Genomic DNA, 27328 nt, shown 5'->3' with positions numbered 1-27328 from the left:
CTTGCCACACCCATACAGCTGTCATATATCTTCATCATGTCTATTTTTACTGCCCAGAAGTGCCAGGACAGAATTTGCAGAACATCTCTATAGGCTAGAAAAACTGTGCAGCACCTCTGGAAATCAGGACATTTATAATTCTTACATGCAGATGAGCAGTCCAGCACAGCCGTATTAAAGTCAGTCCTTGTCTGGAAGTGACAGACTTACAGTGCTTGCATATACAGTGCATGGTGCTTTGCTTGTGACTGATATGTGACACTTCCTGGAAATGATGGTTTATTTTTCTTGCCTGGGACCCTGAATCCTTCCTGGAAAGGTCTACTAGGGAAACTGTAAACATCCTTAAAATCATGTGGATGCTCTCACTTTCCAGTCTAGGACATATGTGCTATTTATTTGTAAATAATTCCACCACATTTCCATCCTCAACTTAGCCCTTGCTGGACAAAACTAGGGTTCCCAAGACTATTGTCTTACATAAGGTAACTTGCAAACTCTGTGTTCTCAATTAAGAAATGGAGGTCCTACACCAGATGGATTATTGCAAGCACTGTGCTGAGAACCATGGCAGAAAACTTTTGCCTTTTACCAGAGTAACTTAGAGACAAGTAACTACTTGTGTAGAAATTCTTACAGTATTGCTTTCGTAAAAAAGAGTAATTGATGCATATTACTGGAATGATATCCATTGCATCAGTTGCTATGTGAGCCAGAGTCTGGACCTGTCTGTCCTAAGGCCATATCCCATCAGCACACCTAGTTTTTCGAAATACCAAGAGAGAGCACTTCTAACACATTCTGTAATAAAAGCCATGTAATAGCTAAGCTAAGCACAGCATGAAGGCCATTTGTTAAAACCAACCTTCAGCAAGACTTCAGAATCCTAGATGAACAGGGGATTTGGGTGGAGTTTTTATGTCCTGCTTACCTGAGTTAGAAACACTTGAACAGACTGGTCCTCTTGGTCTGTTGCAGTGAAGCACAGGCTCTTTCTGTTTGCTCTTTTTATAACCATTTGTTCCCAGAGTCGGGTGTTGAGAATCAGTCTCAAGCTGCCTTGATTTCGCATAACTGAAATAAGAAGGTTTATATGATAAGATATTGGAACCATCTTAATTTTTACTGCAGCACTTTTTTCTAACACTTGTATACAAGTAATATTTTCATCAATTATTCTTTTTAATTTGATCTAAAACCCTGGTGAGATTTATTTTTTTGTTATTTTTTTAAATACCCAGATATATCAGTTTCTTTCAATACACTGCCACACAAAGGAAATAAATAGTCTGCTGAAACTGTGCAATGACAGCGCAGTAAGAACAACATTCCGGAAGTGTCTTGAAAAGTGTTCCTGGAAAAGCAGAATCAACAAAGAGCAAACTGTCAGACTGGTGACTGAGCTGAAGACACATTGCAGCAGAAGTCCACACAACCTAACAACATATGCAAGTGTGGTTGTGTAAACCAAGTGAAAAATGCCCAGCTCCTCAGTCCATAACACAGCAAACATTATCAGGTAAAAAGATTCTCAGCAACTTGACTTAAATAAAACTAGCTTCTCAGTCTTCATTATCAAGTTAAAAAGATTCTGAGCAACTTGACCTAAATAAAACTAGCTTCTCAGTTTTAAATGATCTGAAATAAGCATATTCTGGCCAGCATTAGTACGAGTTACTTGGTGTTTTGTGTATGGGGTACTTGTTATTTCATTCTTACTTAGCCTTGACTGCAACATTCCATGTTTGCTGCTTGAAGAGTCATTAAGCCTCAGGGATCCCCTGCCTCTTTCAGTCCAGGTTAAAGAAATCTTATTAAATACAAAGAGTTTGCAGTTGATCTGAAAGAGAAATACTTGCTGAAAATTGCCAGCCAAAACTGGTTTTATTGGTTCCGAAACTTTATGGTTTTAAACTTTTGATATGGCTTTTGATACATCCATATGCATGTATACAAAGATAGACATATAGATATATCACCATTTTTACCTAAAATGAAATGGCTCCTAAATCTGTGCTAAATACTTTGCTCACCATGGAAAGCATTCAGCATGAATTCCAGTTTACTTTTTCAATTATTTCATCTTCATTAATTTTTCATCTGTAATATCCACCAACAGCTGAATTCGGTGCAAGTGTTCTACAGTCTGATTCCCTCAATCAATACAAACATTATGCACCTTGGGATACCAGTACCACTACTAGAAGTGTACTGCTCCAAAGAGAGTAAAACTTTCGTATTCTGGCAAGACAGAAGAATTATCCAAAGATAAAATGATGCTAAGACTTTTTAAATCATACGCACCATTGCTATTTTCTGAGAAAATAGCATTTTGAAGAATAGCAAGATATGTCCTCCCAGGTTGGAAAAATAATTGATATTTTAGATGAACTATAAAACAAATTAGTTTAAAAACACATTGCTTTTTTCCCCAAAAAGTTTTGTTATAGAACCCATCTTTACTCAAATCACTTCTAATTTTGAAGCTTTAGTTACTATTGGTATACTGTGTAGATGCTTGTAAAATACCACTGTAGAATGAAATTCTGAAGAAGTCACTTACTGAAAGGGACTATAAAATGAAGAAATATAATATGAAAATGAAAATACTAGCCTACAGGAAAATGGGTAACCTGAGGCATACCTCAAAAAAGGTGAAAAATTAAAATATAAGATGGAGTTATTTTCAGATTGTTTCGATCTGTAATAGATCTAGATGTTCTTTTGAACAACAAAACTGCTCACCATCAAGGCTTTATGTAATACACACCTGCAATACATTGTGTTCTGCTTCTTCTCCAGTTATAACTTCAACTTTATCTAACAGGATTTTCTCCACTGGCTTGGAAATAAAAGCAGCTGCTGATTCAATTAGTGTTGCATTTCTCAACAAAGCTCTTTCTGCAGGGGAAAAAAAAAGGAAATCCTTTCTGTGCAGGGAATATTTTTAGGATAACAAAACTAGCACACAGGATGCCCTGTGACCTCCATAATACCTGTGTTGTCGGGCATTATTTAGTGTTACTAATAAGATTTTGGCCAAAGCAATAAACAGAAGAGAAAAAGAAAAAGGCTGGAATACAAAATGCCTCATAAAACAGGCTCATTCTCAATTGAACAGGGCTGTCTGCAATTGCAGAAGTTTGTCCGTAGGGAAACAAGCAGAAATAAGGCCTAAATAACGAGAAGATGATTTTCCAAAATATTGGAAATATTGTATCTGTTATATTGCTTTGCAGATTAATACGTAAGGAAAGACGTGTCCAATATTCAGAATAGTAATACGTATGGAACGAATATTTGACAGGAACACAGAAGGACAAGATTTGACAGGAAAAACATTGTTAAAAAATTTTGTCTGTTTGCATAATCTATACACATTCTCCATAGGATTTTTTTTAACTTGTAAGAATACATGAAACCAGAGGATCCAATGCATTCATTAGTAAAGAGGGGTACAAAAGTTTGCAAGAGGGCTCAAGATAGGATCTCCTTGGGATTCCCTCACAGCCTAGATTTACATGGCTTCCCTAGTAGAAAATCTCACACCAGAGTCACAAAGAACCCCTGAAATCTCTCTGTACATGACTTTCAGTCCTACAACTAGAATCCAAAATAATGAGGTAATTTATGTGAGCAGTTGCAAAATACAAGCAGGAGACAGCTTAAAACCAAAGTTCAAAAGTGTGGTCCATAAGGTATTCTTAAAGTTCACTGCATTTTTTTTTCAAAAAATAAATAATAATCTGTACTAAATAATGATAATCTGTAAAATTTTCTGAGTAACTTAGATCATGCATTCTGAAGTTAGGCCAGTTCATATGACATAAAATATAGCTGCTTTCTGAACACAGATTTTGGCACATACTGCAAATGTACTACCGATTAAATAGCTGGAGAATAGATGAACATTATTGACCACCGCTCATTTGACATCCTCTAAAATACAGTGAAACATGAGAATAAAACTAACTGTACTTGTTTGCTGAGTATGCTTACTTGTTTGTGGACTAACATAAGAAGATCCTATATACATGGATGTTATTTCTCCTTTGTATAAATCAGCTTCATTACACAGCTTGAGGTGCTTCCCAGGACTCTGGAAAAACATGGTGGAAATGAGAATTCCTATTTAAATAAAATGGGTATGTTACTTTATACCAAATAGAACACTGAATCATTTAATGCATGCTAAACTGCAATTTTAATATCATCAGAGTAAAAACTGATGGAGATGATACAATTTCAGTCTCTAGAGGAAGTAATTTTATTATCATAAAATCAGTACCTCATTCTTCCACCAAGAAGAATGGCCTTTCTCTGTGGATCCTGGACTAGGATTTAAATTCACTGAAGAACTTGAATGTTGAAGTACCACCTAATTTCCAGTTCAAGAACTTAAGTCCCAAAAGAGTAGTTTAAAACTCCCAGACAAACTTAACTTTTCCATCACCTTCAGGTTTTGCAGATAAAGTTTCTTAGGCATGTCTAAATAAATACTTCTGTCTCCTGACAATGCTCAGTGGTTCAATTCCTACTATTCCTATCCTTTCAGAAGTCATAACCCAGACCTATGGTTGCCAAGATTTTGCACTGGCAGATATGCGTGCTGTTTTCATTCTACTTCTATTGGAAACTGAATTTCAATTCCATTTTCAGTGGTGCAGTCCTCAGCTTTTAGTTCTAGTGCCCTTCAGGACTTGATCCATTAAGCTGTCTCACAAGTGTGCCCAATATGCTTTAGCAATGACACTATCTAGGATGGGTGTCCAATTTTTCCCTCATACTTATTTATCACAGGATCATAGAATGGCCTGGGTTGGAAGGGACCTTAAAGATCATTTCATTCCAACCCCCTGCCATGGACAGGGGCACCTTTTGCTAGAACAGGTTGCTCAAAGCCCCATCCAACCTGGCCTTGAATACTTCCAGGGATGGGGAAGCCACAGCTTCTCTGGGCAACCTGTGCCAAGGCCTCACCATCCTCAAAGTAAAGAATTTTTCCTAATATCTAATATAAACCATCCCCCCTTGTCTTGTCACTACAAGCTCTCTCTCCATCTCTCTTGCAGGTTCCCTTCAGGTATCCTATTTCTTCACAGTTATGATGCAAATTAATTTTAGAGTGGTAGGGACCACATTCCTTTATCTCATGTTGTGTGTGTTTTACATGGAATATCTAAAAACCTAAATATCTATAAAAATCCTTTTCAGGTCAAAAAACAAGCAAAACAGAAGTGCATATTGGTCCATCTTTAAAAGAACAGGAGCAGCTAAAAAGAATCAATATCTGGAAAATTTATACGCTTAATTACATTAACCTTGCTAAAAGTCTGCTGGCATTTACAGATCTTACCAAAACTCTTTCGACCATGTTTTCCCCAAACACAAAATCAGAACTGCTGCTTGTTTTTACACTTCTTTCTTCTAGCAACTGACTTCTGTGGGAACAAAATAGCATAAGAATGCTATTTAGGATAATTTCAAGCTTTTTAAAGATTTTCCACACCTAACATTAAAGACAAAAAATGACCATGTGAGTAATGAGATTCTTTAAGAGAATCTGAGAATATTCTCTATGTAACACTTCACAAAAGGAACAGAGAGTATCACACTGCATTTCATGAAGATTATTGAGGATGTTCCTTAAAAGCAAAGAACAAAAAGCAAAACAACATGCCTTTTCCTCCTCAGGGAAGTGTCTTGCCCCAGAAACTTTAATGAGTTACTTTTGTTTCCAGCTTTCCCTTTGTGGGAAGGGAAGGTTTGGGAAAGTTTGGGAAGAGAAGGGAAGGTTTGGGAAGGGAAGGTTAGGGAAGGGAAGGTTTGGGAAAGGAAGGGAAGGAAAGGGAAGGGAATACTTGCAATCTTTTGGTACTGGACCACTGTAGTTTTGGGATTAAATTCAAGAGTATTCTAATATAAATGGAGATGTGATTTGACCTGCTAATTACAAACCCACTTTAACATTAACATGGTCCATTTTTTGTAAAAGTCACTAGAAAAGTCCTTGTAAACTTCTTTATGTAGAAGTTGTCTCTGATGCTGGTTTGCTTTTGCTTTTTTTTTTTTTTTGTCACATTCTGTTCTGGAAGGATGACTTGGCAGGAAGACAATTTGATATTGCGTCACAAACCACATACTTCAGCACCACTTACTTCTCTTTCACATTGTTTATCATTCTTGGGAGGGTTTAACAGCACATATGTCATTCAGAGGATATTCCTGTTAATAAGCTGGGCTTTGTTGACAGAACTTTGATAATTACCTCTAAAACATAGTTTCTGTGTTCACGACTGCAGTATGCTTGAATTCTCTTCAAGTATAAAGGGTTTACCAAACACTACCTATCTCCATTTTACACTTAATGAAAAAAATGTTCCTTAATACTCTCATGCTTGGTGTGTTGCTAAGACTAAGAGCAAAAATAAAAGAGAAATCAGAAAATACATCTCTTTTTGCCCTTGAAGTGTCCTATACGTGTTTTGGGCCATGAAGAGGGAACCTGAAGTGTGCTTAAATTAATGAGTTTCTTATCCTTAAACACACCCCTCTCTAAAATTCAGTGAATTTTGATCAATTTCTGTCCTGAAGTTTCATCTGCTACTTCTGTGCTGCTCCGGTAGCAACTTCTTAAGGACAGCACACCAAAGGAGCCAAAAAACAGGAACTAGAGGCTTGTTTCAAAGAGAAATGTGGGAAATGGATTTTGATTTTTTTCAGAAATGTAAGAAAAAATTAATCAGTTCAGAATCTTTCTTTTTTGAGACAGTTAACTGGAAGGACCAGCCCTAACATGTTATTAAAAGCTCAATACCCTTATGCTGCTGCATAGCAAGAACGAAGTGTACCAGGGATGACATTACCATGGAGATGCAAAATAAAGTCACTGAATTCAAGACATGATCACTACAAGGAACAATGTACAGTGCTAGCCTTGAACCCTCTCATTTTCCAAGCAAATCCTTGTGCAAAGCTGAATACATGACCAGAAGGCTGTGTTTTCCCAGCACTGTATTTCTGTCACTTGTGACACAAGATTTCCAAACTTTTAATCAGAATCAAGCAACTGCAAATTTCTCTTTTTCAGTTCATTACTACAGCCAGCCCAGGAAATAAAACTGGTGGTGGTTTCCTGGGACATGGACAGCTGCAGCAACTGCAGAGGGCTTACAAGCCATTTCTGTCTCTCCACAGAACCATATCATGTAGAGAACAAGTGGAAGAGGAGAGAAAGTGAGAAAGATGTCTGCAGGCAGCAGCAATCCCTGCTGTTACATGTCTCTGCATTTAATTTTGTAAACAAATGTCAATAGTTATGCCTTGATTGAAAATCAAAAACAAACCTAAAAAGATATTTTCTTAGCAATGCTCTGCTTGCGGTGTTCACTACTGTTTAGCATGTATGTGGAGTTTAATAAAATTGTTTGTTATTTATGAGAAAACAGCTCTGCTAGAAAGATTTTACTTAAGAATTTTAAAGCAGTCACTTAATACATATCAGAAGAATGGCACTTACACCCTCCTGCAATCTCAGAAGAGTGGTAAGCACTGGTTGTAATTAAATTAATTTTCGATTGTCAAATAAACTGACATTTACACCGATGGCGATATACAGAATTAATGAGGCCCAAACACCACAGATTAGCAATTTCTCTTTTAAAAACAAGAAAAGAAATACATAAGCACCTTTAATTTTAACTTGTCAACACTGAAACACTGCATTGCATTTCTCTGTCTACTTCAGATTTAGCTTTTCCAATATGTGCATTACCATCATTCTGAATCTGCTAAAAATCCAGTGTACTGTGTGGCTCCATGTTGTCCTCACAGGGCATCATCACAGTGTTAATTATAATAAAAAGGGACAGGTTGGCTCTTCCAAAATCACAGTGAGCATCCGCCCTCTAATGATGTTCTTTTTGTGGATAAGCATTAAGAATGTAGGTTGTTTGTGCATCTAAAAATCCCTTTTCTCCTTAGAACCCTGGCACTGTGCATCCCAACCTTTATCTGTGGCCCATCCAGCCCTGTAGAAGACTGGCACAGACTCCTTTGCAATTAATATATTTTCCCCCTTCTTTAGCTGGGAGGGGCAATTAGGAAACATTACAAATCTGTGGCCCTGGCAATTTTAAAAAGTCATTCTGTCGTCATAACTGATATCAGAGGGATTCCTGATGCTCACAGCTTCCATGTAAATAACCCTCATCAACCATCAGCAAGCAGTATTAATACCCACAAGATCACCTGCTGACACTAAACTGGCTAACCACAGACCTAATATTCTCACAAGCCAGTCTTCAGAGAGAGGCAATAGCCCACTTTTGCAACAGTATGAGCTTTTTCATTCCCATACAGTGTCAAGAGGGTGGGTAACAACCTAGTCCAAGGAAGTCATCTTCCCCACACAGAAATTATTAAGTCTGTGCTGCACAGAAATGCCAGCCTATCACAGTCATCACAGCTTGCTGTTTGTGCCAGAAATGCTGGTCTGTGAGCAGAAGTAGAGCGTCAGTTGAAGCAGTCACCTGGTCTTCCAAATCAATCTTGTATGTTTTTCTCTATGCCTCTTGTGTCCAATATGCTGACATAAATTTCAGTAGTTCCTCAAAAGATTGAAATTTCCTGAGTTTCTCTACATCTTTTTATGAGGTGCAGCAGATATGCAATCAAAAGAGAGATGGCAAACCAAACAGTCTCTGGCTTGGTGGTTGCTAATGAGAAGCAAATTGTCCCACAGAGATTAATTCCAATCAGGAGTCCATTTTTATGGCATGTGAAGCTCATGTTAGCACTTGCAAACCTTGGCACCACACACAAACACCACTGAACTCTGCGTGGGTGAAGATAGCATTGGTTTAGTACACGTAGGATGAAAGGGCATGCCATCAGCCAATTGATAAAATTATGTAGAATTATAATAAATAAAAACTTACTGTGTTGTTTGAGAGATAGAAAGATTGCTGGTAGTAGATGACCTCACTGCTGTTTTGGAGCTTACTGAATTCTCAGCTGAGGAATAAGAGCTGTCTTCAGATAGCTAGGAATAATAAAACCAGATGGAGTAATTAGACCTTGTGTATTTTCTGCTTAAACAGATTTTCTAGAATCCAGTCACTGATATATAGATAGACAGACAGCTACAGGTACAGGTAGTTACAGGTAGATATGTGGTAGTTGGCAGAGCTTCCTCCAGCCAGTGCCCTGAATTAAAATGTTAAAGTCTCACTTTCTAAACAAACAAAATCCAGAAGACCCAAAGCTGATTTGCCCACAGAACCCTCATATCAGAAAGGTGGGACAGCCTGCAGAGAAGAGATGTTTTTTCAAAGACATTCAGCATGATCTTAACACCATATCAAGTCACTAATCCAACAATTCCACTGAGACTCGTATGGGAACTTTCTTGAAAATCATGCAGTGAAATAATTAATAGTTTTAAAACAACACTGTTTTGTTTGGTGGGGGGTTTTTGTTTGTTTGTGGGGGGGGTGTTTTTAATTTGAGCTCCAAACATACAATAGACAGGAAAATTATTTTTCTTTTTACCTGAACACATGCTTCTTTCTTAGTCACTAGAGATAATACAGGATTTTCAGGACAGGTCATGGCTTGTGGGGGTTGTAAAATGGCAGGTCTAATGACATTCCGCAATTGACTTGGTGACAAGGATCCTTGCAAAATACAAAGACAAAATATTTAAACAGAAACTTTTTCTTCGCACCTAATCCATATCTGTATGTCTTGTCTCTTTAACTGAAAGTTTCAAAACATTTCAAAATAATATTTATTGTTGTTTACTTGCTACATATTCTGAAAAATTGTAATGCTTTCTGAAATACATGACTCTGCAGTGAAACGAACCCCTGTTACCCTATCAGAATAAAAAAGTAATGTGTTATATACATAAACATATTTATAAAATATATTTCTATTTATATATTTATATTTATACTTGCATTTGCTGCTTTGTTTTAGATCTGTCTTCTGGCATTTCAGATTTAAGCCCTCCTCTGCAGATGCCAATAGGGTTTTTCATTGCCTTCTCTGAGAGCAAAAGTACTCAGAAACGTGGAATTTCACTATTCAAGGTTATATTCAGTTCTACTCAGTTATATTCAGTCCACTCAGGAAATAAGTAGTCAGAGCAGGTACTCAGACCAGAGTTCATAGGACATTTGCACTGTCAAATGAATAACCTATGAATTGCATAAAGACACTTAGCCTATCACTCATTATGGAAAATAGCTGATATTTTTATGTCTTCTGGATCTGTTAAGAATGTCTTTGTGGAACCACAATGAAAAACTCTTACAATGACAGTTACCTTCTTTTGTACTTTTTATGAAGTCAGGGTTTCTTCGAAGAAGAGCTGCAGTCATGAATATGTTATTCTTCTTTACTACAGAAAAGGAAATTAAACTTCAATAATTAATAATAACAAATTTTAATCATTAATTCATGTTTCTGTAACCCCTCCCTATTTTGGAAGTATCTGAACAATATTCTAACCTATCCATCTAAAAAAGTTTTCCGAGATAGCTGTTTACTGTCTCAGTTTTACAGGTGGGTAGACTTGGGCACAGAAAGCACCATAGCTTTCCTGGCTATGTCAGAGACAGAAGTGTTTTGGATATTATTGAATGTTTTAAATTCAAAATTTTTTTCAGCTTTGGCTGCTGCTGTTTTGTATAAGTCATTGAAATGGCAATGCCATCTAGTTGAGTTTTAGGCATTATTAAGATGGATAAACGAGACCCAAGCATATGGGAATAAATAAATGTACCCTGCCCTGTCCTTCTAAAAAGGGCTTCATAACTTACTGTAGTAATGATGGTAATGCACTATTGATGCTTTCACTGTTTTAATAAAGATATCAAACACCAGTAAGAAAGTGATGACAACTATGTTGTCAAAGCCTAGAAGATAAGCAGGTTATTGTGTCTGTCACTGACATGTGGATAGTTGTGGAGCCAGCCAAGGATTGTTGGTAATAATATGCTGTGTGAAAGTACAAGATATGGCTGGAGGAGGGGCCATATGGAGGTAGGGCAGCATTTCTGGGGGACAAAAGTCCTTGTTCTGGCTCCTGGAGATAAGCACAACACAGCACAGTGCAATCACAGGAATGAGGCTGAGAAGTGGAGATGGACTGTAGGGGGGATCAAGACCACCCAAGACAACCAAATCCTCCAACCCATTTCCAGAAAGACTTGAAGAACAGACCACTCATGGTAAATGATTTGCATAGAAAGTGAGAAACTTATAACAGGGTGGGGAAAACTTCTCTATTAAAAGGTGCCCTCATGAACCCCAGGTGCATGTGCACACCAGGGCCCTGGACACCCCATCAGCTGAAGCTAGGACTAGTGATCTCTTTTTCTCTCTTTCTTTATCTCTCTCTCTCACTGTCTAATTCATCTCTCTCTTTCCTTTCACCCTACCACTTTATCCAAAACCCACTGCTCCTACTAGGAGATCAGGGACTAACTTGTACCAATTTCCATGCCAAGTATGTTATTTACTAATAGAACTTGTAACCTTTTTTGGACCATCTTTCCTTTCCACCACGAGCATCTCTGAATCTTGGGTGCTCCCTTCCCCTTAAGGACATCACACTTGTCCTCAAATGGCACAACTGATACACTACATACAATCACTACTTTTTCATTGCAGAAGCAGTGTGGTTTGTTGCTTTTGCAATGCTGTGTCCTTTTATAAATGTTTAGAAATCCTTTATGCCAGTGTCTGTCAAGGACCTGTTTCTGGTAAGAGACAAACTAGGATTCAAGACCACTTCATTGTTCCTGTTAGTGCTAAGTGGGAGAATACTCCCTGGGTCACTGGTTAGATGGAAGACTGGATAGAGAATTATATTCCTATATTCCATCACCATTAAATTGCAAGCAAACTATTAATGTACTTACTGTAACTACATTCTAGTTTTTTTCAAATATAATTTATACCACAGTCTGTAATTGCCTATTTGCAAATTATTCAAAGATTCCACCCCAAACCCTGCAGAATGCAAAAAACATGTCTTCTATTGAAGTGCCAGTCCTCCACCTAAAACATTCCTTTTTTCTGTCTAAATACTGGATTAGTCCAATGCACTTCAGCTCTGTCCTGATGAAAAACCATTTCTGTACACCTCTTCATTGTAGCTAATACCTGCTTTTCTACATAAATGTTTATTTTTAATTACCTATCTGGGAGGGAGGGAAGGTAGGAGGGATGGTAAAGGAAGATGATCTCCCTCTTTTCTGAGTGAGAGCTGTATCTGAAAGAATAAGAGACTGAAATTATCATTTGTTTGGAGAATAAGAAAGATAAGACAGATCAATTTTAGGGTTAGCCAGGTTGATGTCATGCCTTCAGTGGCAGTAGAATAAATTATTATCTGCTATCTATAAGCTTTCTGAAGTAAACTGTTAGGTAATGTCTATACTGCTTATTCTGGGAGGTCTCTGAGGCCGAGGGCACAGCCTGGCTCAGGCACACAGCTAATCCCCTCTGTAACTGGAATTCTGTCCTGGAGACCTCCAGGAGGAGAGGTCCAAAACAGAACCACAGAGTGAGCTATCACTTTAACAGTGTGGGTAATCAAGAGGTCAAATACTCAAGTTTCCTTCTGCACCCCATGTTATTGTAGGCATACCCTACAATTTCTACCACATATATGATTTTTTTTTTTTGTATGATCTCAGTATAATTTTCAGAGTAAACCTTATCTTAAATTTAGCTTATCTTAAATCCTCTTAGCTACATTCAGGTGTGTCACAGAACTATATAAAACAAAAAATAGTGTACACTATAATGTATTTATACATATAGTGTACACTATGTGTATTAATGAATTATTAATTTATATTAATAATTAGAGTATATTAATGCCTAAATTCAGAAGTACCTTTCTGGTCCCATCCATATGTTAAATAAACATTGTAAAAAACAGATCAGTCCTTCTGCACTCAGTGAATTGTTTGCATTTCCCATGGAAGTAATATACAGTCCTTAAAGGGCCTTGCCAGTCAGCTGTCTGCTGGGCAGAAGGAGGAGCCCTTTTGGAAACTGCTTTACATTTTTAAGGATTGCCCAGGGAATGCTGATCTCTTCCAGAAGCCAGGGAATATCGTTCCTTTCCAGCTTTCCTCCTACCTTGACTATGTGAGCAACTCTAGAAATTTATATGAAATATATAGATTTTTCAACTTTGTGTAATATTATATAAGTATGGAAAAAGAATACATTCTTACTTAAAAAGGTATTTATTGGATATTACCAGTGAGTGTATCAGTGTTTAATTGTCATGACTTTCAGCATGCCTATAGTACAAAAATATATCTCAGACAGGAAAATTTATTCTCATCTTCACCAGATAAGAATACGGAACTACAGGAATTAGAACATGACAAGAGCTAAATGTCATACCAATGTTAGGCTGAGAGCCAGACATTTGGAGAGTAAAAGATGATGATCTTGCACGTTTTCTGGAACAACTAATGAAATCTAGAGAAAAGTAAATATAACGTTATGCAGATACAGGTTGGCAGGGGATTTCAGCACAATCTTATGATATAGAATTAAAACCTGAACACAATAAATTCTAGGACTGACGTACAGAACAGCTTTAAGGCAATACCTAAGAGCAAGAGGTCTTTGGAATCTCAGTCAACACCTCCCACAAAGGCCTAGGGAGTCTTCTTTATTTTCAATAAGTTCAGGGAACTCAAAGCAAGCACTTAGAATCAGTTCATAGCCCAGAAGACATTAAGAATGAGAAGTTATATTATAATGCTGCCTAAACAAATAGAAAAGGCAGTGAGAAGCTCATGAATATGTTTGGTCAATTTTCACGGCTTCTGGAGTTTGTCTTTCTGGTAAATATGAGAGTTAGGATGGAAGAATTCTTGAGGTAAGACAGGGACAACCTGCTTTACAACCCACAAGGTCTTAGTCTGCTGATAGGGATTTGCCCCTGCTCCTACAAAGTAAGGGTCCTAACACTGTTTTCACGGGCAACAGTCAGACCTATGAATAACCCATTGTGTATTATACATGAAGTGTATGAAGAGGTTATTACCATTTTCAGCTTTGCAAACTGGGTCTTCTGCAGGACGCTGGGGAAAAAAAAAAGGAATGGAAAAGTCAAGGAAAAAAGAACAGTAATTTTCTAGACCAAGACATAAAGTATATTAATTCAGCATATAAGCATTAAAAGCAGCCTTGTTTCTACTTTCTACTCTTCCCTGTTCTATTTTGAGACCACTTATTACAAATCTTAACCTGGGCTAAAATCTTTTACTACTACTAGGATAATTTCTATAGAAATCCCATTTCTCAGCAATTTTTATCAATAAAGTAAAAAAAAAAAGTTTTTCACCTTCAAAAGACGATCTTTCTTTTCAAAAACAAATGTTGGCTGGGCAAGCACTGATTTCTCTGGAAAAGAGATAATTTTTAATAACAGTTCTGTAATAGTACTTCTCAACCACAGTTTTGAAAATGCAGTGCAATAACAAACAGGAGTTTATCCTTTTGAGACAAAGGAAGAAAATACAGAGCTGCAGTGATGTACAGCACAGTACATCATTTTTTTTAAAAAAGCTATAGTCCTCAAATCTGAGTGTGAGTTTTGCCTAACCAGATGCCATGGGATTTGGCCTGATGTATTTTAACAATTCTTTTAATGAAAAAGAAAAAAATTGTGCTTGTAGCCTTTACAAACAATATCTGCCATCCCTTAAGAACAAGAGTGAACTGCATCTTTGGGCGTCAGAAAAGTGCAAAGATGTGACATGTAAAATATCCTTAAAGGAAAGAAAACAAGGAAATGTGTTACACTTGGCCTCTCAGCTATATTCACACATCCCACTCTTTAGGCTTCAGGGAGGTGAATGCTTGGTGTTAGTTTTGATGTGTGAGTATGATATATAAACATAGGAAGCTCTGTAAAGCAAATTGTACTCTCAGCATACCTCTGCATTTCTTAGTCATGATTGAAAAAAATTTTGGACCCATGCTCTTTTTTCCTATGAAACATTTTTCAGCACACATTTGCCTCACATCAGATTTTATATTGATGCAGGGTTCGCTACTTCTACATCTTATACAACTTCTTCAGGCTACTTACTTTGCTAAGCTTGTGATCTTCACAGCCTGTGCAACCCTAATGGACTAAATTTGGTTGTCAGGTTAAAAGAAGAAGAGGTTTTCACTAGCACCACTGATTAATGGCACATTTATTATTCAAATAAATTGAATAATTAATGAGCAAAGAAGCAGACACAAATAGATTTTTTAAACTACCATATTCAGGATTTATCTCATGCTAGCTTGAGGTATCTGTAATGTGTAGTCAATAGGAACAATCAGCTTCTGAGTATGAGCATGTTTTAGCTGTGTACTTCAGATGTTTAATTGGAACCTAAGTTTGTGCATTTTTCTCCATGGTTGATAAGGACCGACTTGTGTGACTACTGAACTATTTGACTGGCTTCTGGCCAGAGAAATCCCTCTCTTGTTACCTTTTTAAGTGACATTTAACAGAATATTTATCATGTACACCACATATTTATAACACTGGCTTCCTCTGTTACCTCTTCATCAAAAATGTCCAAGTAAAAATATATTTTTATCTTGGCTTGCACACCCATCTGTGACAAAGCCACTCTAGCATTGGTATCAATTACTTAAGGGTTTAATAAAGCAAACATCAACCTATTATGGAGGAGTTAATATTACTACATAAAAATATTTTCAATAATCAAGAAAAAAGTAAACATTGTTAAAATAAATACTTCATTTATGTAAACAGGGGCAAGAAGCATGAAACTATTACTCTAACCCAAAGATATACGGACACAGGAGTAATAATTAATACAGTTTAGCTGTTGTTAAAGTTCATTTTATATTTACTGGGGCATTATATGTGTGTAAAAGACAGATTTTAGCAAACTTGACATGCTTTGCAATGTAGGTCTAGTTGGTCCTTAAAGAAAAAGCAGAAAAAAGTTCACATTGTTCTTCTGAAAAAAAGATAACTCTCTGTCACTGAAAGTTGAAGAAAAATTCCATAATCCAGTTGTATCTGGGGTCCACGGCACGGCATGAGATGGAGCAATTCCACTTTTATTCACTAGAGGGGAGTGGCATACATAAACAACAGTATTTCACTGCAATATGATTTTTTTAAAGATAATAGGCTTTTTCCTGTCCCCTTAAAAAAGAAACAAGCAAACAAACAAGCAACACTGGTATTCTTATTGAATTAAGGAAAAATACAAAAATTAAAGCTTGACTAGAGAAACCTTCATATTCTCCACTTTACTTCTCAAAGCTCAAAAGCTTGCAATATTTTTAAAGGTACATTTTCTACTCCAAAGAACAGAGTTAACAAAGAGTGAATTACTGTGAAAAAGGAATTGACTTTCTATCACAGAGTGAACTTTTGATGGAAATAAAGGGCTGTAGGGAGTTTGAAGGAATTAGGAAAGTTCATTACGTTTTACACAACAAAATTCCAATAGTAGTTTAAAACACAGAAGTTCCTGAAGAAAAAGTTATAACTGGTTGATTACCAACAAAATCATGTGAAGCTACTGAAAAATGGTATCTCATAAGATAAATAGACATATTTTAATACTGAAGTAAATACAAAGGATATATCCCATCAACTGCTCTTGAGCCAAAGGGTTGCCTGTAGATTTAGTCAGAGGATGCTGGGGTTGCCACAGTTATTTATAGTTATTACAGTTCTATATTGCTTCTACACAAATCAAAAAAACCTTTTCATTATTCCTGAAGAGTACTCCACAAGAAGAGTACTCTACTGATTTTACTCATCAGTAAGACCTTCACTCTTCAATCAGGCTATTCATAACAGGGTTTTAAACATACATTTGTGTTAACCATGTATGCCTACGAAGCATAAATTTCCAATTACATTTTCAACTTCTTAGATATTCAAGCATGAAATATTTGCAGCTGACCCCCACAAAAAAAGACAGGTAGAACTTCTTGTGGATGTAACACAAGGGCATCAAGGAGTTACCAGAATTGTGTCCTCATGATAATTTTAACAATGGTGAGTACATCTGCACTTCTCCCCTTCATTTTCTGCACTAAGTCTGATGCTGCCAGGATGGATGTCTGTGCCAGGAGGAAGAAAAGTCCTTCTGCACCCTCTGCTCTTGGCAGCACTGAGGGCACTCAGCCAGACAGTGCCAGACTTTGCCCCAGGGAATAGGCAGCAGCAGCCAAGGCTGGGTAAAAGCAGATGCAGAGCAACAGGAATGGGGTGGGCTGGAGCCATCCCCCTCATCATCACCAACAAGACTCAGACAGACACAGGCTGGCTAGTGCCAGGTTAGGACTGGGCCACTCCGGTCCTCAGCAGCTCGGCACTTGTGCATAGAAGAGCCTGATGGAAAAGTTACCAGAAGAACATGCCAAATGAGCTGCCTCTGGCTGCAAGGACTGGAATAATCCACCAGCCTCAGCCAATAGCCCAGACACAGAACCTGTCTGTCTGCCCATGAATAATCACCACAGACTGGGCTCTCTTTCCCTTGCTACAGGTCCCCTGAAGCTGTTGAATTAGAAAGGTCTTGGCCTAACGTTTCCTGTAGTCAAAGTTCAACATAGGCCCTCGCCTGGAAGATGCACTGGAAGTGTCCAATCCCTCTGCTTGAAATCTCACCTGGATGGCCTCCTGGCTCAAGCCTCCTGTCCTGCACAGAAGCACGGTCACGTGTGCTCCGACCTGAGCTACTGGGGACATGGAAGTCATCCAGGTCACAGGATGTAGCCTGCATTTATAAAGTTCCATTTGAAAGAGCCATTTTGGGAAAAGTTGTTGGCTGTTGCCTAAGAAGCACTGCCAGAATGACATACAAGAAATGACGTAAAATTGCTTTTACCATCTTTGCTTGTATCCCAAAAGCCAGCATTGTCCATGACATGTAAGGGTGTCTCTGTTTTAGCTGTGACATTCCACTCTTCACTTTCACTGCTATTGCTTTTTTAAAGCTCTTGAGACTTCACAAAATATATACATTAAAATAGGTAGGACAGTGATGGGTTTAAAATTTTTAGAGTTATTATTATTGTTCCATCTTGCCCTAAACACAGATAAATGACCCTTAATTTTTAAGGGCTAAGGACACAGTGGAGAGAATATAAGGCCATATCCATTTAATTTTCAGGCGGTCCTATGCCTGAAATCATATGTGAAAAGTGGTGACAATTCTATTCCACCCAAAGAAATGCAAAAAAACCCCTCAAATCTGTAAGAAGGTAAGATTGGAATTGTGATCTCAATAAATGTTTTTAAATTCTGACTTTGAAACCATTAATTTTTACGTTTTTACATTTTCAGATTAAAGGAAAAAAATTTTAAAAATCAGTTGCATCTTCACCATTACCAAACTTGACAGAAGTCTGAAAATATTTTAATTCATATTCATACCACATACTTTCACATTTTTATGTCTAAAGATGGACCTGCTGCTGGCCAAGGCCAAGCCCACCAGCCAACAGTGACAGCGCCTCTGGAATAATGGATTTAAGAAGGGGGAAAAATTACTACACAAGAGCAAATGCAGCCGGGAGAGAGGAGTGGGAATGCATGAGAGGAGCAGCTCTGCAGGCACAAGGTCAGCGAAGGAGGAAGGGGAGGAGGTGCTCCAGGCACTGGAGCAGAGATTCCCCTGCAGGCCACGGTGCAGAGCATGGTGAGGCAGCTGTGCCCCTGCAGCCCATGGGAGTCCACGGGGGAGCAGAGATCCACCTGCAGCCCATGGAGGACCCCACACAGGAGCAGGTGGATGCCCAGAGGAGGTTATGACCACATGGGAAGCCCATGCTTGAGCAGTCTCCTGCCAGAACACATGGCCCCATGGAGAGAGGAGCCTACTGGAGCAGGTTTGCTGACATGACCCCCAGGAGCCCATGGGGGAGTCACACTGGAACGGCCTGTTCCTAAGGACTGCACCCTGTGGAAGGGACACACGCACTGGAGCAGTTCGTGAAGAACCACAACCTGTTGGAGGGATTCCTGTTGGAGAAGTTCGTGGAAGACTGTCTCCTTTGGGCAAGGCCCCACATTAGAACAGGGGAAGAGTCTGAGAAGCCCTCTCCATGACACAGAAGGAGAGGCAGAAACAACGTGTGATGAACTGACCAAAACCCCCATTCCCCATCCCCCTGCTCCACTCAGTGAGAGCAGGTAGAGAAATCAGGAGTGAAGTTAGGGCTGTGAAGAAAGGAAGAGTGTGTGGGAATGCTTGGGGTTTTTTAAGGTTTGGTTTTATTTCTCATTACCTAACTCTGATGTGATTGGTAATAAACTAAATTAATTTCCCAAAGTCTAGTCTGTTTCACCCATGATGGTAAATGCTGAGTTATCTCTCCTATCTTGACCCACAAACCTTCTGTTATGTTCTTCCCCCTGTCCAGCTGAGAAGGGGAGTGACAAAGTGGCTTTGGTGAGGATCTGGCATCCAGCCAACATCAACATAACACAACAGTAAATAACAAAACAAATCAAAACAAAAAATCCACCCCCCTTGATAAAAAATCATTTTTCTCAAATAGAATATGATACTGGAAAATTGTAAAATCTCTAAATAATGTCACTGACCTACAAAACCTTTAACTGCATTCAGCTTTCCTTCACAACATCCTAGTAAGCGTTACACAACATGCAAAAACTACGACACGAAAATTTATAATCAGATTAAAATTTTATCCTATCAAATGATGACTATGATGTAGTATTAACAAGTTTGAAAATACTCACTGGAATTGGTAACGTAAAATAAGAGTCAGTTCACAGCCAAAAAAAAGTGCCACAATGCTGCCAGCCAACATCTCAGGTCCCTCAGTGACCTCACTACATTAGCCAGGCTTTCCTCTGCCAAAACTTAAGTAAGGAAGATTACATGAGGAAAAATTGGGATGTCCTAGAACAGTACTTTATGCATCCGACTTAATAAAAGTTAAAGAAGTATAGAAAAAGGTTTATAAAATTTCACATTGCTGATCACAAGGAACGAGTGTGTCTCTGGAAGCACTGGGCAGTTGAGCGCTCTGGTGGAACTCACATGCACAGCTGGCTGCTCAGCACCTTTAAAAAATCAGGTCACTAATTTAAGACCCTAAATATGGACCTATAAAGCTTCTTTCAGATTCTTGTTTATTACCCTTCACGCTTTTAGTTTTTGCTTATGAAGTATATTCAGTACTTTCTAAGACAACTCTCTTGAAAATTAATATCAGTTTTAATGCCAAGACTGAAGGATTTTCCAAGCAAATTTACTTTTTTTTTTTACTAAGACATCATAAGATTTATTAGGTCATTTGCATATATCTGTTATATTTATCCATTCTATGTACATAATGGGCTTTATTTAATCTGTAAACACTAAAAACAAAATGGGAAAATAAAACAGGGTCATAAATCAAATGAAATTCCAGTCTGGTCAAATCTCCAATGCTGATCAGAAGAATTTTCCATACACAAAGGTACCAGAGATTGCATGTTGCTATACAGTAACATCCAGATTCAGTATCTTATTCATAATTCCAGACTTGTATGCTAATGGAATTTTTTCTTTTATAATACTCTTCTGAGTGTCAGTAAATTAATAAATTTGCAACAATTTCTCATTAATCCCGATTTTCCAAAAATGTTCAATAGAAATTGTTCTAACTAATCAGTCCAAAACCATGTTGAAATGTTTTATGTGAAAAAGAAGTCTCAGTATTGTTAAAATAAAGTACTTCAAACATATTGGGACGAAATTTAGGATAAAGTCTTTTACTATTTTAAAAAGAACGTTGCTGAGAATTTTATTTCTAGGGAACTTAAACATATACCAGAGATATTTGGCCTTGCTACAGAAGTTACTGTACTTCAGTGGCCCACGAAGAGATCACTGAATACAGCACTGTGTGCTGTTCACTCAATGTTAAATATGAAGTGCACATTGCTTATCTTGGGTTCAGACATCATCCTCTAAATACAGTTTGGGGAACTGATAAATAACTTCCCACATCCCTGTTTGGATCAACAGAGGGTACATCATCAAGGTCAGTTTCTGTTTCCACCACTCAGAAAGAAGAAAGGGAAATTTCATCACACTGACTACTGCAAAATAAAATTTATGAAAGAATTCTTCCTGGGACAACTTTACTGCATAGTTAGGACTCCAATCTTGCACACTCTTTGTTGTAGAAATAGTTCATAACCCACATAAATAATTTCCCTGTCATCAGTGACACCAGTTATGAGAGCAAGGATTCTTTGTACTGGCACAGTTGTGCATAGTCAGATTCTTAACTTTTTAGGACACGTTCATCCTCTCTTAAGTCACTCTTCTCAATGCTACAGATTCTAAACATAGATATGGATCAGGGTGGAAAGGGTTTTTCTATTTAAACAATTCCATCTAATACTCCTAGCTCCCACTGTGGTTTATAACATACCATATGAGATTTAAAATTAACATAGTTCTCTTCAGCCATGAAAACTCAGATGACAGCTTGCAAAAGGGTTTATAAATACAGCATATGTCACACCCACTCATCTCTGTAGAGCACAGTCCTCATCTTTATATGGGCAAAACATAAACAGGCATTAAAAAAACAATAAAATTCACCCTATTTCAGCAATCCTTTAATGTAATTTCTGAGATAAATAAAATCCAGTTGGCTTTATTTCAAAACATTAGAGTGAAGAAAATATTTTTAGGAGTCTCACCACTACAGAGAAATTCTAGCAGTGATGCAATGCCAGAAGTAACTGTGTTACTAGACCAGCAAGACTGTGCCAAAGCATATAATCAAAAATTGTTTCAGAAATACTGAAACTTCTGACATCCAAGCGCTCAGCATTTTTAATCTATCATAAAAGCCTGTAAAATACTCAATGCAAGGGCAATAAAATTCATAGGCATATAAAGTGTTACCAATTTCAGGGCATTGTACCAACATTAAATTTTGTAAATCCCTACAAAGTAGCATAGAAGTAACACTCGGGGGTTTTATGCAGAAATTGAACTATACAGGTAATAAGGCCATGACTCACACATCCTTAAATTTCAGCTAGTAAATTGGACTGTGTGCTCAACATTAAGCACAAACTGAAAGGCTGATCAACTGATAAATTAGCCCAAGCACTCTAAACTGTGTCAGTCATAGCACCAGGTTTAGACTTTGAAAGTGCACACTTCCTCTTGCTAATTTGGGTTTGTTCATCAACCTGTGTGGTAAAAAATGGTTGGAGGCATCATCTGCAAAAAATTCTTAATATTAGCGCTTGTTTCTTTATGCATCCTCTTAAAAACTGATACTATTAAAATTTCAGGTAAACCATTCTCAATTCATGGCCTTCCTCACTTCCTCAATGACAAAAGATTTTCTGCCCACCTCTGTAGTCAGACATCTGTCTGAGGAACTAGACCAGGACAGTTTTGCTCTCTCTGTGCACGGCAGATCAGGGCAGGAATGGCCAGGAAAACAAGCACTGCTCTCAGGTGTGGCCGGGAATGCAAGTGCTGTTCCCACCCATTGCCAGGCTCAGTATTTTGGAAAGCTGCAGAAAGCTTAAGTAGCAGGGGAGTCAACACTGTCAGAAGCATGGAAAGGCCACACACACTATCTAGCAGTGTCCTTTCCTCAATTAAAATACAAATTGGAGATTTCTGACAGATTACCACTAGAAACTTGCAATAAAGAAAGCACAGCCAGCCACGCTCTTGTTTTCCATTATGCACAGCACTGTTACCAGCTGGGCACATTCTTTGTGTTTATCCCATTCCCCAGAAACCTCTGGAGGAAAACGAGAGACATGCAAAAGACATAAGTTGACAAAACCTACCTGTACAGCATTCCTCCTGGGGATCCAACATGCTGCTACAGGAGCCACGGCAGGGCCTGGGGACGATCTCTTCTTTCAAGTGAGCAGCTTGGTGCAGAGCCCGGGGACCACTGGGCCAGTCTATTCTTTTGGGTGGGTCAGGCTTAGCCTTCTCACTCAGCCGAGATCTGACTGAGAAGTCACAGCTAGCACAGGAATGTCGCTTGCCTTTGCAAGCAGGAATGGGCTCGTTTCTCATTGTGAGGTCAGCATAAATACCCTTTTACAGACACATGTAATAATGTATGTTTTATATATATATCGTATATAAGCCGTAGTTTGGTCTAGAAATCTGTATTTGCCCTCATCAGCTGTTCCCCAGGCCAGCCACCCTTCAAACTAGTCAGCGAGGCCCCGGACGCGCATTCCGGGCAAGCGCTTCCCGGGAGGGAAGGAGGGAAGGAGGGATGGAAGGAGCGGCGGCGGCGGCCGGCGGGGACTGCGGGCGCTGCGGCCCGAGAGCGGTGACAGCTCGGGCTCGGGGCCGGCTCCTTGCCCACGGGGCGTGCCCTGGGAGGAGACATGTAAAGCCGGGCACATGGACGTGGGGAGGGAGAGAGGGCGGGATGGGGAGCGGGGCCAGCGGCGTTTCCCGGGAGCTGCTGAGAGCGCTGGGGTTCAGCCGCGGAGCGGGGCGTGAGGAGGCTCCCAACGGGTGCTGTGCCTGGTATTGATTTTACTGGGCTCTTTGTTTTCCAAAAGGAGATGAAATATCAAGCAAGGCAGCCGAGCACTGTGATTGTTCCCGTGCTGACGTGAACCAAGTGCAGCGTCAGCAGAAATAGGTGTTGCGGTCCCCTCCTTCCAGATGTCCTGCGAGTTCAAAGCCTCGCCCGTGCCTCCTGCTGCTCTCTTAAATGACAACAGCCCCAAATTCTTCATGTGGGAGCAATTTCAGGCCATTTTATTTTGCAGGCCTGGTGTCAAAATGCCTGTAATCATAATAGTTAAAGACAAAAAGGTAGGAATTTGCTAAAAGTTCATCAGAATCACATGTGTAGTCAAATCTAGGTTCTCCACACAGCCAGTATCAGATGTTTGACAGAAAAATATGTAAGAAATCCTAGAATAGGCAGATGCTCAGTGATTTTCTGTAATTAGAGCCCCAGCGTGTGTCATAACTTCTGAAGTATGCCATTTTACCCCTGCTGCAATAGAATCATAGAAACTTTTACGTGAAAAAGACCTCTAAGATCATCAAGTCCAATCCTTAACCCATCACTGACAAGTCTACCACTAAACCATGTCCCCAAGTGCCACAACTACACATTTTCCAAATACCTCCAGGGATGCTGACTCCACCACTTCCCTCAGCAGCCTGTTCCAGTGCTTGACAATCCTTTCAGTGAAGCAATTTTTCCTGATATCCAATCTCCTAGATCAACTTGAGGCCATTTTCTCTTGTCCTGTTGCTTGTTACCTGATAGAAGAGGCTGACTCCCACCTGGCTACAACCTCCTTTCAGGTAGTTGTGGAGTTTGATAAGGTCTCCCCTGATCTTCCTTTTCTCCAGGTTAAACACCCCCACTCATCAGACTTGTGCTTTAGACCCTTCCTCAGCTTCATTGCCCTTGTATGGACACACTCCAGACCCTCAATGTCTTTTTTGTAGGGAGGGTCCCAAAATATAGCATTTGAGGTGCAGAACCATCAGCCTTAAATTTTAGTATTGGGAATTTTTGGGAAGTCCAATTGTATGTGCAGCCTCTGTCTAAACCCTACTAAGCCTTTGACTTGATGTATGCATTCTGTCAGAACATTCCACAGTCATCATATTGCATGAAGTTTGCCAGTTTTTATGTTCCAAACTTTCAACTTAAGTTGAATACTGCCTGATTAGTATTATCTGCAACAGATCAGTATCTGCAACAGTCCTATTCTAGCTTCTGAACAACGTTTTAATGTTTTATACTTATATCACAATTTCTAGTCACCTTCTAGGATAAACTCTTTAAAATGTTTTGATCCTTATTGCTCTGAGAATTGCTTCTGTTTCTGTTAAGTTTTCCAGCCTCAAATTTAGGAACATCCTTCTTTAGATTTAAGAAGTGTCTAAATAATGGACATATATCCTTACTTTTAGCATTTCATTTATGAAAACGGAAATTAACCAACAGTTAGCTTCTCCATAAGTAGTTTTTCATCACATCATGGTGAAATTAATTTTGGATTAAGAGAGAAAACAGTAAAAAGCAGAGGAGCTAGCTGGGTCTACTCTTGATTAGTTACAAGATAAATTCTTTATTTCTTCAGGCCTCCAAATGGTGTAAGGTTCTTTTATAGGCAAAGTAACAATGAACCCTAGACAAAAGTCATTATAATCTAATTATGAGTCTAGCAGTTTTGTGAACACTCAATGGTAAAAAACAAAACCAAGTGTTTGCAATTAGTGTTCAGTAAAAGTCCCGAAAATGCCTGAATGTGTCCTGCTGTCGTTTTAACCCCTTCCCACATTTCTTTTCTCAGACCATTTCAAATGCTGTCTGTGTGACAGACTTTCTGGTCTGCCTGTCTGTTCGGTTGTGTGGTACAACAGCTGAACAGAGGGGAGCTCAGTGAGGTAGCTGAGTACATCCCAATTAACACTCACAGCATGTTCTCCTTTCACCTGCTCCAAAGGCAAGGCCAAGAGCTGGGGTTGCAATACACTTGGTCTTTAAATAGGAAGGAGGTTCAAAAAAGTCTCCTTTTCTCCAAACTGGACAAACCCAAAGTCCTCAGCTGCTCCCATCAGATTTGTTGGCCTCTGTGAGACCTTCACATCCTGCTCCACCTGCAGGGCCCAACTCTGCACACGGTGAGGCCGCACAAGGCTGAGCACAGTGGGATCATCCCCTCTCTGGGCCGGGTGGTTGTGCTCTGTTCGATGGATCCTGGGATGTGTTTTCCCCCTGGGCTACCGGGGCACACTCTGCTGACCCACACTGAGCTCAGCATCAGCCGGGCCCCCACATCCCTCTCTGCAGGTGTCCAACCACTCCTCTCCCACTTTATAGCCATGCCTGGTGTTACTCAGTTGCAGGTGCAGAATCCAGCATTTGGATTTGTTAAATTCCATCCCATTAATGATGCTCCAATCTATCTAGGTAGCTCTGCAAGGCCTCTTGTGCCTCAAGAGAGTCCATGGCACCTTCCAGTTTGGATCATCAGCAAACTTTCTAACAGTGCATTCACCTCCTGCATCCCAATTGTTACTACATTGAACATAATTGACCCTAGAATTGAGCCCTAAGGAACACTGCTGGCATATGATCACCAGTCAGATGCAGCCCCATCTGAGCCAGTTCTTCACCCAGTGCACCATGAATCTGCTCATCACACAGCTGGACAAGTTGCCCAGGAGGATGCTGTGAGGGACAGGACCAAGTGTTACTAAAACCCAGAAAAAATGCCTTCCCTTCACCCACTTCATAGGTGACCTTATCATAGAAAGAAATCAAATTTGCTGAATATGACTTTCCCTTTGTGAACTCATGTTGACTGTGCCTGATTGTTTTAAATGCCTTTCTTCCCACTCTCTACCCCCTATATCCTCTGTTTTCATACCAGGAAAATCTAAGCAGACACAGACCAGTAGCTCCCTCCAGGACATCCTCTGAATGCAGGGCAGGAGGGCAGGGCTGCTTTAATACCACACACAAGTGCAGATCTAGACCTCCCAGAGATAGAGCTGTTCCCAGTATGTTTCTCTGCAGATGCACACATCCCCACTGCTAGAGTTTTAACTTCATATTTTGCAATATCAACGCATTTGTTCTTTAAATAAGCCTAAGTTACAAAGCCAACTAGACAACCCACTCCAAAATCGTGAAGCACTGTTGATGTAAATGTAGAACAGCTGCGTGCTTCCAATCTTTAGAAAAACCCAAACATTTCAATGGTCATTCCACAAAGACAGCTACTTTTTGAGCAACATCAGTCAATTTTTAGTTCATTCTGTGTGAACTCTATTTACATTGTAGAGTAAAGCTTTCTAATGGAAAGGACATGTTGCAGTACTAAATCAAAAGTCTTGCAAAACTTTATTTGAAAATATATAAGGGCAATATCATTAATCCAGCACAGATGTGTGGAACAACTTACTCCAGAGCCTATTTTTATTAATAAAGTTGAAATATTTGGACCTTTATTTTAAATCACTCACGATAACTTGCAAGACAACAATGATTACTTTGATCTAACATTTTAGAGCGTGTCATGAGTAAGTATCCAACAAATGATTCAGTACAGTAGAAAACCTAGCAAAATACTTCAGGCATTTCTGGGTTTCAAATGGGAATCAAGAAAAGAATTGTTAACTAATACTGTAAGATATGTTAATACCTTGAGGAAAGCACATTCCAGTTCTCTGTATCCAAATCCCTATTGCCTGAAGTTACACCTATCTAATAGCAGGAACTTAAG

At 39.0% G+C, this 27328-nt stretch overlaps 1 protein-coding gene across 2 annotated transcripts in view; it reads right to left on the bottom strand.

Moving 5' to 3' along the window:
- Positions 1-23347, bottom strand: part of RANBP3L (RAN binding protein 3 like) — a 32490-nt gene extending 9143 nt beyond the window's left edge. For both annotated transcript variants that reach the window (XM_027709156.1, XM_027709157.1), the window contains exons 1-13: positions 22886-23347; positions 14387-14445; positions 14087-14123; positions 13435-13512; positions 12209-12283; positions 10331-10405; positions 9553-9677; positions 8940-9043; positions 5357-5441; positions 4000-4099; positions 2771-2901; positions 1720-1840; positions 932-1074 (exon numbers count right to left, since the gene is read on the bottom strand). In XM_027709156.1, coding sequence (XP_027564957.1) covers positions 932-1074; positions 1720-1840; positions 2771-2901; positions 4000-4099; positions 5357-5441; positions 8940-9043; positions 9553-9677; positions 10331-10405; positions 12209-12283; positions 13435-13512; positions 14087-14123; positions 14387-14445; positions 22886-23123 — 1371 coding nt within the window. In that variant the 5' untranslated portion in view covers positions 23124-23347. The remainder of the gene's footprint in view (positions 1-931; positions 1075-1719; positions 1841-2770; positions 2902-3999; positions 4100-5356; positions 5442-8939; positions 9044-9552; positions 9678-10330; positions 10406-12208; positions 12284-13434; positions 13513-14086; positions 14124-14386; positions 14446-22885) is intronic.
- Positions 23348-27328: the final 3981 nt, after the last annotated feature.

Source organism: Neopelma chrysocephalum, unplaced genomic scaffold, assembly GCF_003984885.1.
Source record: "Neopelma chrysocephalum unplaced genomic scaffold, ASM398488v2 Primary Assembly neopelma1_96688, whole genome shotgun sequence".
Lineage (NCBI taxonomy): Eukaryota > Metazoa > Chordata > Aves > Passeriformes > Pipridae > Neopelma > Neopelma chrysocephalum.
This window is presented reverse-complemented; position numbering and strand designations above follow the sequence as displayed.